General features: G+C 37.6%; 1 protein-coding gene across 1 annotated transcript; it reads right to left on the bottom strand.

Moving 5' to 3' along the window:
* Positions 1 to 258: 258 nt before the first annotated feature.
* LOC140146657 (ubiquitin-conjugating enzyme E2 G1-like) lies at positions 259 to 19,371 on the bottom strand. The gene is made up of 6 exons (XM_072168527.1): positions 19,239 to 19,371; positions 18,720 to 18,822; positions 14,123 to 14,220; positions 5,058 to 5,236; positions 3,662 to 3,773; positions 259 to 1,262 (listed from the first exon to the last, which is right to left on the bottom strand). Exons 1-5 carry the CDS (start codon positions 19,279 to 19,281, stop codon positions 3,696 to 3,698), a joined length of 501 nt encoding a protein of 166 aa, XP_072024628.1. The 5' UTR covers positions 19,282 to 19,371; the 3' UTR covers positions 259 to 1,262; positions 3,662 to 3,695.
* Between the last annotated feature and the right edge of the window lie 486 nt (positions 19,372 to 19,857).

Genomic DNA, 19,857 nt, shown 5'->3' with positions numbered 1-19,857 from the left:
GAAAATTACTAGGATAACTCAAGACAGTGTACACTGTACAGCCCCATGGATAAAACATTGAGTTGTCACTCATGGGGCCCAAATAGTGTACCTTTGACATTTGTTGTCAACACAGGTGCCCCAAAAAACGTCAGCATTACAAATGTTTGAGCACATGGAACAATAATGCATAACATATAGAAGCAAAAACAAGCATGCACTTAAATTCAAAGTTTGCCAGGGGTGCATTGGGGTATTCCAGTTGAAAGATATACACCCCCTTATGGAAGACATGGTCTTAACCTCCCACACAGAGGAGGTGTAGACTTCAAACGGAAGTCACCTACTCAGGTAATGCCATTTGAAATTCACACTCCCAGTGTGGGAGATTAAGGTCATATCTTTCACAAGGGGTGTATAGCTTTCAACTGGACTGTTACAGCCCACTGTAAAACAATCCGGTGGTACACTACATCGTTGGGCAGAGAAAAATCTTCTATGTCCTTTTGGCCCCGAACATGTTTAAAACAAAACTGCCAACAGGTTACATAGGAGGTTTTGCTTTAAACATGTTCAGGGGCCAATGACACATAGGAGGTTTTTCCTGCCCAACGATGACTCTACTTTTCCCCTGCATGAGTGATACTCACACATGGCCTGCAGGGTCAAAATTATCCACTCTACTATACATAATGAATAAATATCCAGGAGAATTCCAATGCCACATAATATGTTTGAAAATGTCCAAGTTCTGCTCCACTGCAACTAGCATAAATTGATTCCCACTGATATAAGATGGCTGGGTTGATGATGCGACAAATGAAAAAAAAAAAAAGCTCCATTTTGCCTCATACGAAGAGAGAATGAGTAGAAAAACCATCCTTGTAAGATGAAACCTATCGTCGCTGTGCAGGAAAAACCTCCTATGTGCTTGTGGCCCCTGAACATGTTTAAAGCAAAACTGCCAACAGGTTACATAGAAGGTTTTGCTTTAAACATGTTCAGGGGACAATGACACAAAGGAGGTTTTTTCCTGCCCAATGACGCTATGCGATGAGTTTATAACATCTTAGCGATGATATTGGTGTACATATTTGAGCTGTTCGCTTGCTCTATTATATTCCTCTCAGTTCTTGGATGTTTAAGTTCAAGACTGATGCATAGTTAAGTAGAGAGCAAAGGACGCAACAGTTTCTGTTGGTTGAGTTGCCTTGCCTGCCTGCCTTCCAAATATGTCCACTAATAGCCAAGATTGACAAGATCACTGTGTGAGGTCAGGAAGTCTGCAGGAAAAAACAAACCAAAGAAACATTTGATTACATTTGGTTAAGTGGCCGAGCGTAACTGGCTCCCGACTCATAATTGGAAGGTTGCGGGTTCAAGCCCCGGCGATGCAATTGTGTTGTGCCCTTGAGTAAGACACTTTATCTTGATACTCGCTGTGGAGGAGGTGCAGCGATCCCCCTATAGCAACATTGCATGGAGGAGTCTGGCCCAATCGCCAATGAAAGAGAGATGAGCACTCCAGTCACTGTTTATGTACAGGATCGCCTCCTTCACCTTTTTTTTTGGGGGGGGGGTAACCCTATACGTCGAACAACTGAATACATGCACAACGTGTGGACCAATATATTTTTGTAAACATTTTAGGCCTATAACAAAATGTATATTTTGTACAATTGTACAACTATCGTTTCTACCCTATGACCTATAAAAGTTACCTGTTATCAAAGTGTCCGCAAAAAACTGGTCATCGCAAGTATCTTTAATGCTGAAAACTAAGGATATTCACGCAGGGACAGGCCGAAAACCTTACCTCGATCGTAAAATCCAGCCCATGCATGTCATAAATAATTCATTATTTCATTGTGTAAATGTCAGTGATTGTGTCCATGTATTGTTATTGCACCTGCGAGTGCAGTTGTCACACTGAATTTATACTCGATCGCTGGATCACCACGTGAATTCGCCTCTAAAAAAAAAAAACCTCTACGAGGTTGTTAAGCATCGAGCACACTGACTGGCTTAGCAATTATCAAAGTAGTTTTGTAAACCAATCAGGTTAGACGTTAAGGCCGTCGCGTTCATCGATTGGCTTACGATTGCAATGAATGGTTTTTGCAACCAATCACAAAACGGGTTATATGGCGCCCGGCCGTCGGAAATTTTACACACGTCCATGATGACGTCATGCCCCAGCGCCACGAGGTGGAGGCTTCGCTTTTCTGTGAAAGCGAGCGAGTGGTATAAAGTCAGTTTCACACCTGTGATTTAATGAAGCATATCATAAAATCTCTGAGCACATCCACAGCGCATTTGACAGATAAAAATGAAATTTGCAATTCTGAGCAACGGGATTCCATGAAATTGACGATTATGTAAGTTGGTTTGCTTTATTTGAAGTGCATATTGAAGTTTGTAAGTTTGTGACTTCGTATGTCATGTGCAATTGATATTACAGGAAGCTTAAATTGGCACGCTTTCCTGCAATTTGTCTGTCGCTTCCGAGAATTATTTGGAGTTGTGGGCACGTCACACCGGAAGTGTGACGTGACCTCGCTGGGCATAGGGTAACCCACAGTGCTATGCTAATTTTAAGGTGGGATGGATTATTTACAATTGTCATGTTTTTCCCAGGGAAATAGTAGGCTCATAGTCCAGTTCACCTCTGGGACCCATAGATTCCACCAGGTTCCTCATGAGAAGTAAATATTATACAATATTTGAATCATCTGATAATACACTGCACTGGTCGAAAGATTTAAAAGTTGCAGTAAATTGTATTGATCTGAATTTAGCGCAAAAAATAATGGCGGGTTTTACATGCCAATGCTTGTGTTTAATAACCACTGATCACTGTATTAAAGTGCAACTTTCATCAGATTCAGGGTGTTTTCTTTACAAACACTGAGTGCTAATATAGGACGAAATTGGGCGAATGAGGTATCAAAATGCACATACATAAACCATCTTTCTAGGCTTTCTTTCATCACTCCTAACTCAAGACTGTGAATATGATTAATAGTTCTAAAGCTATAGGTAGGCCCCGGCAAAAAACACAATTTTTTGAAGTAAAAAACGAGATCCAAAATTTTGAAAAGCGAGATTTTCCCCGAAAAATGGCACAAGAAGCTTTCAAAACGCCCGAAAATGCGAAAAATCAACAACAACATCAACAACTTCAGTGACCAGCACTGCTTTCCAAGCAGGCCCTCATTCAATACAAAACATAATATAAATAAACAAACCTGCCGAAGGCTGGCCGGTGTCGAAGAAAAAAGTGACAAAAATTTGACCTTGAATTATGTTTTATAGTCAAAATATTCCAGTAATTATTTATTATAAATATAATGATATTTAGCCTAAACTTGAACTCATTTGAAATGAAATGTCAGTTTTTATTAAGTAAAGAAGGGCTTTTTTTTTTTTTTTTTTGCTTGCAATGCTGTTGAATTCTGCACTTTGGCGAAGTTGGAACTGCATTTTAATGGAATTCGTCGAACTTTTATGGCATAAAGCAACATTTTTATAGTAAGTGCACTGCTTGGAAACTTTTTAAAAAGCGAGATAGTCGGTTAATAGCGAGAATCGCGGCATGAAAAGCGTAGATCGCGTTTTTGCCGGGCCTTAGCTATAGGCATATTTGTAACAGCTGTGTTCCTTTTTGTGAGTAGTTACTTACCATTAGATATGTGATGTAACGCAAGTAAAAGGTGTCAATCATCCAAGCTTTTTCTAACACACCGTTGCACTTTCCTTTTGAATTCGCCGCTGTAATCTTCCCTCCACTCTTTCTGTTGAAAGCAAGATGATATCAATGATTAATATTCATGAAGTGTTTGAATAGCAACAGGCAATTTGAATAACAATGGGCTATTCCAGTTGAAATCCATACACCCCCTAGATGGAAGACATCACTTTAAGGGTAGACGAGGTATTGTTGGTCGAAGCAACCTAAAAATCGATTTTCATTATCTATATCAATATATTATTGAAAATTAACGCCTTTATGTTTTGCAAAAGTTCATTCTACAAATCATATACTTTGCAAACTTGCTTAATTTATTGTTGTTAATGAGTTACCGGTATGTACATTTTACAAAAGTGTTGTTGTTTCAGCCCTCTTTACAACGTAACTCAAAAACCGCAGCATCTATAAAAGTGTATCTGTGATATTTTAATTCTTCTACACGCTCGCTATGAATTGAGCAATGCAGTTTTTGCCAAAGCTCACTACCATTCGTAAGATGCTGTGAACTATCAAATCACAACAGTTTAAAATAATTAATAACCTTAATCTTCAACACAGGGAGTGTGAATATCAAATTGGGTTTACCTGAATGGGTGTTTACAATTGAAATCTACACCCCCTGTGTTGGAGATTAAGGTCACGTCTTCCATAGGGGTGTATGGATTTCAACCGGATTACCCCATTGGGAAGGTGTGACTTCACAATTTAATGTGATGATTGTGGTTTCCTTTTGTCTACACCTAGGTTTCTTTATCACTGAGCAGGGCAGGGTTGTAGCTACAGTGGGGGTGGCCCCGCCCATCACTGACGCTGGCCACCCGCCTGGCACAACAACAACAACAACAACAACAACAACAACAACAACAACAACAACAACAACAAAAAAATAATAATAATACAATAGAAATTAGTTAAATTTTTTTTAATGATTTTTTCATCATAAAAAGAGCAAAAAACTATTTTTATAGGGGAGTGATACCACCAGAGCTTATTCCCCGATCACTCGCGCTCACTTAAAAAGATTGTGTCTCGAGCCATCTAGAGCCTACCATTAAAACCAGGCTAGCTACAGCCCTGTCACTGATGTGCAGGACCAGATAGGGCAACTACTTCATTATTATTATATTTCTACATGTTCATACTACATATTCTGAAAATTTCAGAAAAATAGTAACCGTCACCTAAGTAGATTTTGACTTTCAAATAGTTGCCATAGTTCTTGGCAATCAACATGAATTAGTTGGTGCTTACTGCTATGTCATAATTAGGACTAGCCAAAGCCAACATACTACAACTGATATTTTTTCTAACATGGACTACTACATACCCCTGCATCAACATTAGCCGGTGATTCGTCATTAGGACTAGCCAGCATTGATATTACACTAAGGAGAATTGTTTCTACTGTATGAATTGGTAACCAACGTTCTTCCGGCCTCTCATAGCCGTATTTGTCTTCTCCAGGCTCGTGAAGAATTGAAATGCACACATCACCACTTTTGTCAACTGTAGGTACAGAAAATGTGAAAGTGTGTTATTGAACATGTTCATCACAACTGTTAAAAAAATTCACGGTTCTGTTCCAATAAACAGTACTCACTGTGGACGTACCAGTAATATATACATGTAGCAGGCTTCTTTCAACACAGCTGATGTTGTGTCAACCTTATTGTTTACTGCAGAGGTTGGTTTCAGGAGATTGCCAAATATATGACTGAGATTATATTGCCCCCTCATCTCTGTTCATGGTGGTACCTTGTTTCCTAATTTCTACTGCCTCTAATGTTTGTGTCTGTTAAGGTCTCTTTGCCTAATGCCGTAGCCTCATCCCAATCTAAGATGTGATCTTTCTCCAACAAATGATCTGTGATAGCCGGTTTGTTGATCATAGATTGAGATACAAATATGAAGATTTCCTGAAACCAACTGGCAACCAGCATCATCTGTGGTAAACAGAAGGTTGTCGCAACATCAAAAGTGTTGACAAAGAAGCCTGCTAGATTTCAAACATCCACAGCGAGTAGTTTTATTGGACTACACTAGAACAACAAATCTCATTATAATGTGAAAGTATTCTATTTTTTAATTCATGAAAACAAAACCTGTGACAATACAAGTATAATTTTTCTTTTTTCTTTCCCTGTTTCTTCCAACAATTGAAAATGAATCTTTTCAGTATTCTGAATACTTAGTGAACTGAATATGAATCTATAACAAGGCGGTTCTCGAACCACGAGTCTCGCCTGCTTTTGCAACCGCATGCTTTCGCGATTACTTTCAGTAGAAATGAATTTCGCAACCGCCTGCTTTCGCGATTACTTTTGATAGAAGTAAATGAACCTGCAACAACCCATGGTGAACCCGAAATGACCTTCCAAAAATTTGGCTCTAAATGTTGCCCACAAAGTTTCATGGCAATACGACAGTTTTTACTCATTTGACCTCAGATGACCCCTGGTGATCCCGAAATGATCTCCAAAAATTTGGCTTTAAATGTTGCCTGTACCCACCAAGTTTCATGCCCATACGACAGTTTTTACTAATTTGACCTCAGATGACCCCTGGTGACCCCGAAATGATCTTCCAAAAATGTGGCTTGAAATGTTGACTGTACCCACCAAGTTTCATGCCCATACGACAGTTTTTACTAATTTGACCTCGGATGACCCCTGGTGACCCCGAAATGATCTTCCAAAAATTTGGCTTTAAATGTTGACTGTACCCACCAAGTTTCATGCCTATATGACAGTTATTACTAATTTGACCTCAGATGACCCCTGGTGACCCGAAATGATCTTCCAAAAATTTGGCTTTAATTGTTGACTGTACACACCAAGTTTCATGCCTATACAACAGTTATTACTAATTTGACCTCTGGTGACCTCGAAATGACCTTCCAAAAATTTGGCTTTAAATGTTGACTGTACCCACCAAGTTTCATGCCCATACGACAGTTTTGACTAATTTGACCTCAGATGACCTCTGGTGACCTCGAAATGACCCTCCAAAAATTTGGCTTTAAATGTTGACTGTACCCACCAAGTTTCATGGTAATACGACAGTTTTTACTCATTTGACCTCAGATGACCCCTGGTGATCCCGAAATGATCTCCCAAAATTTGGCTTTAAATGTTGCCTGTACCCACCAAGTTTCATGCCCATACGACAGTTTTACTAATTTGACCTCAGATGACCCCTGGTGACCCGAAATGATCTTCCAAAATGTGGCTTGAAATGTTGACTGTACCCACCAAGTTTCATGCCCATACGACAGTTTTTACTAATTTGACCTCGGATGACCCCTGGTGACCCCGAAATGATCTTCCAAAAATTTGGCTTTAAATGTTGACTGTACCCACCAAGTTTCATGCCCATATGACAGTTATTACTAATTTGACCTCAGATGACCCCTGGTGACCCGAAATGATCTTCCAAAAATTTGGCTTTAATTGTTGACTGTACACACCAAGTTTCATGCCTATACAACAGTTATTACTAATTTGACCTCTGGTGACCTCGAAATGACCTTCCAAAAATTTGGCTTTAAATGTTGACTGTACCCACCAAGTTTCATGCCCATACGACAGTTTTGACTAATTTGACCTCAGATGACCTCTGGTGACCTCGAAATGACCCTCCAAAAATTTGGCTTTAAATGTTGACTGTACCCACCAAGTTTCAGGGGGCGCAGCACTAATTCAGCGCCCCATAGGATAACGTGTGATTTCGGCCTACTTCAAGCACCATTTCTGGCGTCCCTGCAATACTTGGCAAAATAAATTTGGTATCAAATTAAAGCTCTGTTTCTCTAGATTCCAAAACTTTTGTCGGCATATATCGATGACCATTGACTTTTTTCGCTAATTTGCGGTGCAAAAAAAAAGAGCTAAAAATATGCTTAACTCACCACTCACATTTCAAAATCGGGTTTTCTCTTAATCCGCCACAGAGAATTGCTTTTGAGATCAATTGTTCAGTTTTTATCTGCATGTTATCATTAAAGACACTTGTCGAATTCATATGAGCCGATATTGAGTGATTTAAAGTGAACATGTCGGTAGATATGGTCGCTGCAATCTCATATTCACTATGGACTATATTAGCCGAATTTCGTTGTTACATAAAATGCGGAGTGATTTAGTGTTGCGCCCTCTTATAAGGTGTTAAAAGTTTTCAAAATCCACATTTATTACTCATTAAGTAAACTAGAGAAAATTTGAAGCTCAACACCGAAGATTTCAGTGTTTTCACCTCTTATAAGGTGTTAAAAGTTTTCAAAATCCACATTTATTACTCATTAAGTAAACTAGAGAAAATTTGAAGCTCAACACCGAAGATTTCATGGCTCTGCGACATTCCGTTCAAGAGAAATGATGTTTTAAAGATCAGTGCCGAAATGCCGAAAATCGAATATTTCGACTTTTCCTCCAATATGCAAAAGTTTATACAAAACTCACAAAATTAGTGACAGACGACAATTTGAGCACGTCTTTGAACCAAGATTAATTTCTTTTCTAGATTATCAGTGTTGCCATTTTCTTTTGGAAATCATTTATTACTGAGTCTCAAGTATAAATACCCCCCCGCTCCAGTAGTAACAATTGCGATCTTTTGAGTAGGCCTACTGAATATTCAGCAAAACGGCTTCATGCAGATTAACAATGTCTATTAACCTTAAAATCCATTTATGAACCTTTTTGAGGATTTTGGACGCATTTCTTGACTTTGAAGGCGCCTACTCGCCAATAAAGTGTTTTTTTCCAATAATTTTTCATGAGGATGACTTTTGGTAATATTTGTTTATCATCATGATGGAAATAGAACACATTTTGTGAAGCGCGTCTCTTATTTTCTTGCGAAGAATGTAAAAGGAACAGCGTTCATAATGACGGCCGTTACAAGGGGGCGCAGCACTAATTCAGCGCCCCATAGGATAACGTGTGATTTCGCCTACTTCAAGCGCCATTTCTGGCGTCCCTGCAATACTTGGCAAAATAAATTTGGTATCAAATTAAAGCTCTGTTTCTCTAGATTCCAAAACTTTTGTCGGCATATATCGATGACCATTGACTTTTTTCGCTAATTTATGTGCAAAAAAAGAGCTAAAAATATGCTAAACTCACCACTCACATTTCAAAATCGGGTTTTCTCTTAATCCGCCACAGAGAATTGCTTTTGAGATCAATTGTTCAGTTTTTATCTGCATGTTATCATTAAAGACACTTGTCGAATTCATATGAGCCGATATTGAGTGATTTAAAGTGAACATGTCGGTAGATATGGTCGCTGCAATCTCATATTCACTATGGACTATATTAGCCGAATTTCGTTGTTACATAAAATGCGGAGTGATTTAGTGTTGCGCCCTCTTATAAGGTGTTAAAAGTTTTCAAAATCCACATTTATTACTCATTAAGTAAACTAGAGAAAATTTGAAGCTCAACACCGAAGATTTCATGGCTCTGCGACATTCCGTTCAAGAGAAATGATGTTTTAAAGATCAGTGCCGAAATGCCGAAAATCGAATATTTCGACTTTTCCTCCAATATGCGAAAGTTTATACAAAACTCACAAAATTAGTGACAGACGACAATTTGAGCACGTCTTTGAACCAAGATTAATTTCTTTTCTAGATTATCAGTGTTGCCATTTTCTTTTGGAAATCATTTATTACTGAGTCTCAAGTATAAATACCCCCCGCTCCAGTAGTAACAATTGCGATCTTTTTGAGTAGGCCTACTGAATATTCAGCAAAACGGCTTCATGCAGATTAACAATGTCTATTAACCTTAAAATCCATTTATGAACCTTTTTGAGGATTTTGGGACGCATTTCTTGACTTTGAAGGCGCCTACTCGGCCAATAAAGTGTTTTTTCCAATAATTTTTCATGAGGAGGACTTTTTGTAATATTTGTTTATCATCATGATGGAAATAGAACACATTTTGTGAAGCGCGTCTCTTATTTTTGTGAAGAATGTAAAAGGAACGCGTTCATAATGACGGCCGTTACAAAGGCGCAGCACTAATTCAGCGCCCATAGGATAACGTGTGATTTCGGCCTACTTCAAGCGCCATTTCTGGCGTCCCTGCAATACTTGGCAAAATAAATTTGGTATCAAATTAAAGCTCTGTTTCTCTAGATTCCAAAACTTTTGTCGGCATATATCGATGACCATTGACTTTTTTCGCTATTAAAAAAAAAAAAAAAAAAGAGCTAAAAATATGCTAAACTCACCACTCACATTTCAAAATCGGGTTTCTCTTAATCCGCCACAGAGAATTGCTTTTGAGATCAATTGTTCAGTTTTTATCTGCATGTTATCATTAAAGACACTTGTCGAATTCATATGAGCCGATATTGAGTGATTTAAAGTGAACATGTCGGTAGATATGGTCGCTGCAATCTCATATTCACTATGGACTATATTAGCCGAATTTCGTTGTTACATAAAATGCGGAGTGATTTAGTGTTGCGCCCTCTTATAAGGTGTTAAAAGTTTTCAAAATCCACATTTATTACTCATTAAGTAAACTAGAGAAAATTTGAAGCTCAACACCGAAGATTTCATGGCTCTGCGACATTCCGTTCAAGAGAAATGATGTTTTAAAGATCAGTGCCGAAATGCCGCAAATCGAATATTTCGACTTTTCCTCCAATATGCGAAAGTTTATACAAAACTCACAAAATTAGTGACAGACGACAATTTGAGCACGTCTTTGAACCAAGATTAATTTCTTTTCTAGATTATCAGTGTTGCCATTTTCTTTTGGAAATCATTTATTACTGAGTCTCAAGTATAAATACCCCCCGTTCCAGTAGTAACAATTGCGATCTTTTGAGTAGGCCTACTGAATATTCAGCAAAACGGCTTCATGCAGATTAACAATGTCTATTAACCTTAAAATCCATTTATGAACCTTTTTGAGGATTTTTGGACGCATTTCTTGACTTTGAAGGCGCCTACTCGGCCAATAAAGTGTTTTTTCCAATAATTTTTCATGAGGATGACTTTTTGTAATATTTGTTTATCATCATGATGGAAATAGAACACATTTTGTGAAGCGCGACTCTTATTTTGCGCGAAGAATGTAAAAGGAACGCGTTCATAATGACGGCCGTTACAAGGGGGCGCAGCACTAATTCAGCGCCCCATAGGATAACGTGTGATTTCGGCCTACTTCAAGCGCCATTTCTGGCGTCCCTGCAATACTTGGCAAAATAAATTTGGTATCAAATTAAAGCTCTGTTTCTCTAGATTCCAAAACTTTTGTCGGCATATATCGATGACCATTGACTTTTTTTCGCTAATTTGCGGTGCAAAAAAAAAGAGCTAAAAATATGCTAAACTCACCACTCACATTTCAAAATCGGGTTTCTCTTAATCCGCCACAGAGAATTGCTTTTGAGATCAATTGTTCAGTTTTTATCTGCATGTTATCATTAAAGACACTTGTCGAATTCATATGAGCCGATATTGAGTGATTTAAAGTGAACATGTCGGTAGATATGGTCGCTGCAATCTCATATTCACTATGGACTATATTAGCCGAATTTCGTTGTTACATAAAATGCGGAGTGATTTAGTGTTGCGCCCTCTTATAAGGTGTTAAAAGTTTTCAAAATCCACATTTATTACTCATTAAGTAAACTAGAGAAAATTTGAAGCTCAACACCGAAGATTTCATGGCTCTGCGACATTCCGTTCAAGAGAAATGATGTTTTAAAGATCAGTGCCGAAATGCCGAAAATCGAATATTTCGACTTTTCCTCCAATATGCGAAAGTTTATACAAAACTCACAAAATTAGTGACAGGCGACAATTTGAGCACGTCTTTGAACCAAGATTAATTTCTTTTCTAGATTATCAGTGTTGCCATTTTCTTTTGGAAATCATTTATTACTGAGTCTCAAGTATAAATACCCCCCCCGTTCCAGTAGTAACAATTGCGATCTTTTTGAGTAGGCCTACTGAATATTCAGCAAAACGGCTTCATGCAGATTAACAATGTCTATTAACCTTAAAATCCATTTATGAACCTTTTTGAGGATTTTTGGACGCATTTCTTGACTTTGAAGGCGCCTACTCGGCCAATAAAGTGTTTTTTCCAATAATTTTTCATGAGGATGACTTTTTGTAATATTTGTTTATCATCATGATGGAAATAGAACACATTTTGTGAAAGGCGTCTCTTATTTTGGCGTGAAGAATGTAAAAGGAACGCGTTCATAATGACGGCCGTTACAAGGGGCGCAGCACTAATTCAGCGCCCCATAGGATAACGTGTGATTTCGGCCTACTTCAAGCGCCATTTCTGGCGTCCCTGCAATACTTGGCAAAATAAATTTGGTATCAAATTAAAGCTCTGTTTCTCTAGATTCCAAAACTTTTGTCGGCATATATCGATGACCATTGACTTTTTTTCGCTAATTTATGTGCAAAAAAAAAGAGCTAAAAATATGCTAAACTCACCACTCACATTTCAAAATCGGGTTTCTCTTAATCCGCCACAGAGAATTGCTTTTGAGATCAATTGTTCAGTTTTTATCTGCATGTTATCATTAAAGACACTTGTCGAATTCATATGAGCCGATATTGAGTGATTTAAAGTGAACATGTCGGTAGATATGGTCGCTGCAATCTCATATTCACTATGGACTATATTAGCCGAATTTCGTTGTTACATAAAATGCGGAGTGATTTAGTGTTGCGCCCTCTTCATGCCCATACGACAATTTTTACTAATTTGACCTCAGATGACCCCTGGTGACCTCAAAATGACCTTCCAAAAATTTGGCTTTAAATGTTGACTGTACCTACCAAGTTTCATGCCCATACAACAGTTTTTACTAATTTGACCTCGGATGACCTCTGGTGACCTCGAAATGACCTTCCAAAAATTTGGCTTTAAATGTTGACTGTACCCACCAAGTTTCATGCCCATACGACAGTTTTACTAATTTGACCTCAGATGACCTCTGGTGACCTCGAAATGACCTTCCAAAAATTTGGCTTTAAATGTTGACTGTATCCACCAGGTTTCATACCCATACGACAGTTTTTACTAATTTGACCTAAGATGACCCCTGGATGACCTCAGTGACCTTGAACCACTAACCAATACAAACTGGTTCTGTCTCGGGTCAAGGTGCACCCACCCACCAAGTTTGAGGAATGTGCGACTCCTAGTCTCCGAGAAAATAGGCGGAAGGCAAACTTTAACCAAAACTTTAACCAAATTTGTCACATACACACACACCCCCGCACGCACGCACACACATACATACACACATACGGAAAAGTGATCATATAGTCTCCTGCCTTATCAGGCGAGACAAAAATACATAAATTCTATAACTTTTCAAGACTAAATACTTTTTAGCAGGGCCAGATTTATCACAGGGCCACAGCCTGGGCCCAATATCAAAGGGAGCTTAAATTTGTGAGAATATAACAAATAAAAAAAAAAAAAGAAAAGAAAAAAAAAAGTGGAAAATTTAGTGAAGCAGAGGATTACATAAGAAATATGCTACAGAAATCTGGTTGGTGTAATTTGACATGAATTCAGATACCCAGGGGCCCTAAACTGTAGCCTGGTCCAGGGCCCTGAAAAAGGTAAATTCGGCTTGACAACACAGCAAAAGTTTAGCTGTTACATAATTCATATTTCCAATAATTTACCCACAACTAAATCAGAGAGTCTAAATTTAACACTAGATTGCTGAGCGATTGCGACATTGCTTTTGAAAAGCAATGTGTATTGATTGATCCACTTGATGCTCGGAAAGCAGAAGTAAACATTGAGCATGCATGCTTGGCGAATGAGTATTAAAGAGACAACGCATGCTCAAATCGTCCTAAAAAGCAGCCTCATCCCTGCATGTGCACTCTATAGAGTCTCTAGGCATGTTCACAATGTTTTAAATATTTAGTTTCTCGTGGGCAGTTTTCAGTATTGCAATCACAATTATGTATGACAGTCAGCGATATTTTGATAAATACATTTGAGAAATGCACTTGATACAATACTTAAATTAGGGCTGCTAAGAATACGCAAAATTTGCGGCGCAATTTGCGTATACCCCTAATTTTCCCCTAGCTGACAGCGCTGTTGTACATGGTGGTATAGGGGTTCACTGGTTTTATTTTCTGTTGTATTAACCCCATAAGAACTACCTGCCGATTGGGCAAAAAGAAGTTTTCATTATCAATTGGGACCAATCAGCAACATTGTTAGAATAAATTATTTCACTATGCAAAAAAAATGGGGTGATGAATTATTTGCAAAGCTCCATTCTGATTGGTGATTAAAGTGAAGATATCACGTAATTGACCAATCCAGAGGCAATGTTAGATCGGCAGGTAGTGCTCAGGGGGTTAAAAAAACTTACTGTTTGGATGCCAAATTTCTGTGATAAATTTCATCTTCGGTGGTATATTAGGATACTCCTTGGGGAATATCAAATGTGCTTTGAAGAAACCACCCTCACTGTAAAGATAAATAATACATGGAAAAAATGAGTTTGATCTTAGGCGTGTTGATGAAGATTATATTTTTGATGAGTTATCCAGCCTTGACATTCACAAAGCCGTTGGCCTGGATGATATTGCACCTAGATTTTTGAGAGATGGTGCAAAACAACTTTCTCCTTATATTAGTCTAATTACTCACATAGTGAACCTCTCCATTGAATCTAGTAAGCTGTTCCTCAGGATCTAAAACTTGCCAAGGTTATCCCACTTTTCAAAAAGAACAGCCGTCTGGAAATAGGTAACTACAGGCCTGTTTATTGATCACCGTTTCGAAAGTTTTAGAAAAGTGTATTTATGTTCAATTGGAGCAATCAGCTCTGAAAACTTAATTTACCATTTTCAATCAGGCTTCCGCCCTGGCTACTCTACAGAAACTTGTCTGCAATCTTTTTAACAGATTACATTAGGTCTCAACTTGACAAGGGTAAATATGTTGACATGCTTCTTTTGGACGTGCAAAAGGCTTTTGACAGCGTCAATCACAACATTCTTTGTTACAAGCTTGAGGCCATGGGCATCAAATCTGATTGGTTCAAATCATATCTTTCAAACAGGCAGCAACTAGTCAGTGTCGATGGCCTTCAATCTGATCTCATGCAGCAGCTCTCCTGCGGAGTTCCGCAGGGCAGCCTGCTTGGTCCGCTGCTGTATCTCTGCTATAGTAACGACATGGCTATGTCTGTGAAAAACAAACTGCTCCTGTAAGCAGACGATAGTGTAATAAGTTCTTCAGATACAAACCCGGATGTGATTGCCCGTGATCTAAGCTTAGATTTGAAATCCTGTAACAACTGGCTCATCAACAACAAATTATCCTTGCATGTTGGTAAAACCGAACTCATTTTATTTGGCTCATGTAGAAAGCTTAAAAAAGCATCTGACTTCCACATTTCATACAATGATCATACTATTCAACCAGCACCCTGCATAAAATATCTTGGGGTGTCACTTTAGAATTTGCTTCAGCCTGCCTTGGTCACATTACAAGGCATTAGCCAGAGGTCCAGGTGTCATTTGGACACCCTATTTATAATTTGGATACAGAACAGTACCTAAAATTCTGATTTTTAAAATGGAGTGAATATGATATGAAGTGGACACCATGATTTTGTAGAATAAGGTATTTTTGACCATTTTGGACACCCCTCTCCCTCTGGCTATTAAATGCTTTGTCACATTAGGACTCTCAATGGCATAGTCAGGGGGAACCAGGGGTAAATCCCCGCCCCCCCCCCGAAAATTTTTAGCGGTAAAAATTGGGATGGCAAAGACCGACTGAAAATAGAACAAAAAACTGACAAATGGGGACATTTGGCTTTGCACCTCCCCACACAATGGAATAAAAAATGGACTTATTTTAATCATTAATGGGGATGAAAATTTGTCCCCCCCCCCAACCAGTTCTCGCACTATTAAAATGGCTGCATTCGCTGGATATACCGCTGACTCAGTCTCAGGCCTCTTTTTCATTATGGCCCATTTCACGGTTAGGCGCCACTTTTGGTGAAAAAAACTTGAAATTTTCAAAATGGATTAAATTTCATTTAATTAGGGTTTTCTTTTCCACATAAGACCAGATTTTCATAAAAATATCATTTCCCAGCTTAAATCTCTCTACTTATGAAGAAAATTATAATTTATTATCTCATGTTATGTAGTTTTTTAACAAATTTTATAAATATTGAGTAGTGAATATTTATACTTTTACTGTCCAATACATATATAATAGATATTTAAAATAAACAAGTATGTCATAGGCTCTCTTCTGACCAAATTTGGGCAAATTTTGTTGTGTAATGACAAATTTATGGCCACTTACATGTAATTTTTGTGGTACAAAAGGGAAATTGCCATGAAAAGGTTTACTCAACAATTTTAATAATCAATGAATGACTCTGATATTTCACAGCTTTGATGGTCATAATATGGGTAATGTTCACAAATAATATCAGCCAGTTTGAAAGCACAGGTCAAATTCAAGATTCTTATGTTTGTGCAATTTTGGATGTGACTGATGTCAATGTGAACGGAAACCACACACTGTAAAGTAGAGTATGTTTAGAAAATAATGATTCAAAGAGTTTTCACACACTCAGTCAATTAAATTGGATATATTGAAACATATCAACCTGTGTTAGTGTTCATTTTAAAACATTGTTTACAATTTATAGAGGTGGATGTGACATTTTTAATTGTGAACAGAATATTTCATTATTATAAACAGTTTGCTTGTCAAAATATAAGCTTTAAAGCACTCTAACACATATATTTTGATAGATTCTATTAAATTGAGCAATGCTAAAATGTTTTTCCTGACCCTTTATATTTTTGCCAAGCAAAATGTTTATAATACTGAAATATTCCGTTCACAATTGAAAATGTCACATCCGCTTCTGTAAATTGTATACAAAACTGTCCCCTAAAAGACAACAACAAAGCCATGAAATAATCATATGTGACATGTATGAAATAATAAACCTATTTTAGAAAGTAAAATATCATGTTGTTTAAGTATTTTGGCCTAAAAACTACTAATTTTGAGGATGTGACATGTGAACGGAAATTGAAGCTTTTTGAATCTCCTGTCACAATTAAAGAAGGCATGCTGAATTAAAAACTTATTGTGCCTTTTGATCCCCCACAAACTTGTAATGAAATAACTTCAAACTGGCATCCTAGTCCCATACCTGTCTTAGTTCTTTGAAGAAACTATTTTGGATGTGACAGGTACCATGGATGTGACACATGTGAGCGGAAACTTTGAAATGACATCTGCAAGCTAAGTTGATGAAGGAGTTTTCATTAAATGGTGTCATTAGATAGCTCATAGCAGGAGATTTTTAAAAATCAAGGAGAACAAATTCTGCCACTTATTTGTTAATAAATTATACTGTTTGGAAAATTAATCGGATGTGACAAAATTGTGAACAGAATTTGTTGGCAAAAATTCAAAATATCGCTGTATCTACGTATTAAGAGCAACAAGTGTAATTTGTTCAACAAATAGTAACAAGACTCTGAACTTTACTAAAACACACTAGTTTGCCATTCATGTAAAGTATTAGTCGATCTATTCCACATTGAATAAGGTACATAGATGTGAACGGAAAATGTCACATCCGAATTCAGAAATTTAAATGGTTCTCATGCTAGTTTAACTGACAACTACTACTTTGTTCATGTATGGCTGTATAGTGCAACTAGTTCATTACATAAAAACAACAAAAGCAGCTGATAGGCTCAACATAGTTAAAAGTGGCAGCATTGGAAAATAAATGTCTGTTTTTAGGTTGCTAGTAAAATGTGGTTTTTGACCACTTCTTACCCCTGTGCGCCCTGAAAGATAAAAGCAGAAAGGCCGATTAAGCTAGTGGAGGTAGGCTATACAGAGACAATGAAAAATCACCAACAGTCAATTCTGTAACCCCATTATTTTTTACACACCAGGCCAGATACGTTGAAAATCAAAAAGTGGCGCCTAACCGTGAAATGGGCCTTATATAAAATTATATTATCAATGTCATTAATTTACACAAAATAATGTCTGAATAAAATGAGTTGATTTTATTTTGGTTTTACATTTCATTTCTTTTTTACATGTAGATTTCTCACTATTATTTTATTCTCACTCAATTATAATATACCGTATTTCGTCAAATAGTCGCCCCCCCCTCAAATAAACGCCCCCCACCACTTTTTTCAACTAAGATGTTTCAAAAATTCCGATATTTCCATGCTATCTTGTGTAGTAAGCTTACCAAGTTGCTCACATGGTCATGAGTAGCAGCAATAAATGGCGAAAATCAGGCATCCGAACCCGGAAGTGAACCAAAAGTCAGTGCCAAAAGGTCATAGTTCGTCATTTTAGCGTGACTTTTAAGCTTACCTAATGATTTTAACGGGAATTTTCGTGCTAAAAATGACCTCTAATAAACGCCCCCCCTTGGGAAAATGTTACGCCCCCGGGGGCGTTTATTCGACGAAATACGGTATTACAATTGTTTCGTCAGCTTGCAAATAATTAAATCAATAAACCAACTTTTGTAATGATGAATCTCAAGCTTCAACTTTAAAAATAAGTCAAAAAGACAAGGCAGATTCTGAGATTGATGTTGAAAACCGATATTAAATTTATAACCAACATTACATGAACAAGGCAACATGATGACCAAGCATTTTTCTTCCAAATCATATCAAGAAATGTAATTATTAAAAGAAATAAAAACAAGTAAACTAATATTTCAAAAACTAAATAAGATTGGGAGAAAACAATATTTTTCTGTGCATTTGCCATCAATAATCACGCAGCTATTCAATGAGTCATAAGCTGCTATTGCGTTTTGGCATTAAAACTTCACTTCCGGGGCTAGGGTCAAACCACGTAATTGTACACACAAGATGCATCATCACACTGCACACTCAGAATGAACAAAGAAACCGAATAAAATTACTTACTATAATGTATCAGGTGGTCCATAAACTATCACCTCCCATTTAAAAATATCATCATCGTCAATTAGACCCGCTGAAAATCCTTCCACGGGACTTTTATTTAGATCTACGAAGGTAAAAATACACAAAAAAATTTCCGACATTTGTCAATGTCATCACGATATCGGAAGGTAAATACGCAATGTTTACTTCTCAGATATTTTATAACATCGGGTTTTTAAAGACGTAGATTTGTCTTTAAACGGCAGATATTATTTACAACTATAAAATACACAATTATTTAACATACTGTAAAATTTGATACAATCACATCATATTAATTGAACGAAAAAACGGTCTTTTCAATGTTAATTTTGACGACAACTACACACAGCTGTGAGCTGAGACGATGCCGGGGTCACCGCATCGTCGATGTACTGAGAGCAAGCCGAAATATCGCACACAAATATGCCGTCAAAAACAACTGTCCCCTATATTTTACACTCTATTTTACAAGATGAAATAAAGAACAATCTATATTACCGTTCAGTTGCCTGGCTAGCATACACTTCGCTGTTTCCGCCATTGATGGCGAATAAATTAAGACACTTGCTCAGCAAAATTTTACCGGAAAATGGTTTCTATTGCGATTTGGAGACATTGATGTTATCATTGGGCATGCGCGAAGACATGGGATGCCGGAAATCCCAAATCCCGGAATTACCCAGGATTCCTACATTTGGCGAACTTTTTAAAAACTTTTTTTACGCAAAAGTTTTCTCGGAGTTTCAGTCCGAGTTTTTCCAAGCGAATTGCTCAATGACTAGGGGAGGGGCACAAAAAATTGACAAAAAAATGAAAGAAAAAGTGCCCCTCTGACAAAAAATGAAAGAGAAAATCAGGAGGGCAAAGGAAACTAGAAGGCTATATATTTGTACACAAATAGGCCTACGGCTCCCAAGCCTAAAATCTGGTAGTACACCCGGCCGGATTTTTTTTTTTTTTTTAGCAACTCAACCACACCACTCCACGCCATACATAAATTCTGCCAGTCACATTTCCCTAATATGAAATTTTTTAAAAGTAAAATTTCAATTTTAATTTTACTTCATTAAAGTTTGGCGGAGGCGGGGTTCGAACTCACGGCGGCGGACTGCTTTGG

This window comes from Amphiura filiformis, chromosome 2, assembly GCF_039555335.1.
Source record: "Amphiura filiformis chromosome 2, Afil_fr2py, whole genome shotgun sequence".
In the NCBI taxonomy this organism is placed as follows: domain Eukaryota; kingdom Metazoa; phylum Echinodermata; class Ophiuroidea; order Amphilepidida; family Amphiuridae; genus Amphiura; species Amphiura filiformis.
The sequence above is the reverse complement of the archived record's forward strand: the minus strand, read 5'-3'. Positions and strand labels throughout refer to the sequence as shown.

Bases quoted from the DNA above. Each gene is read 5' to 3' on its own strand.
- LOC140146657 (XM_072168527.1), bottom strand. From the start codon at position 19,281: ATGGCGGAAACAGCGAAGTGTATGCTAGCCAGGCAACTGAACG. The intron at 18,823-19,238 runs GTAATATAGATT...TTACCTTCGTAG, and splicing joins GCTAGCCAGGCAACTGAACG to ATCTAAATAAAAGTCCCGTG. The intron at 3,774-5,057 runs GTATGTAGTAGT...TGCTTTCAACAG, and splicing joins CGGCTAATGTTGATGCAGGG to AAAGAGTGGAGGGAAGATTA.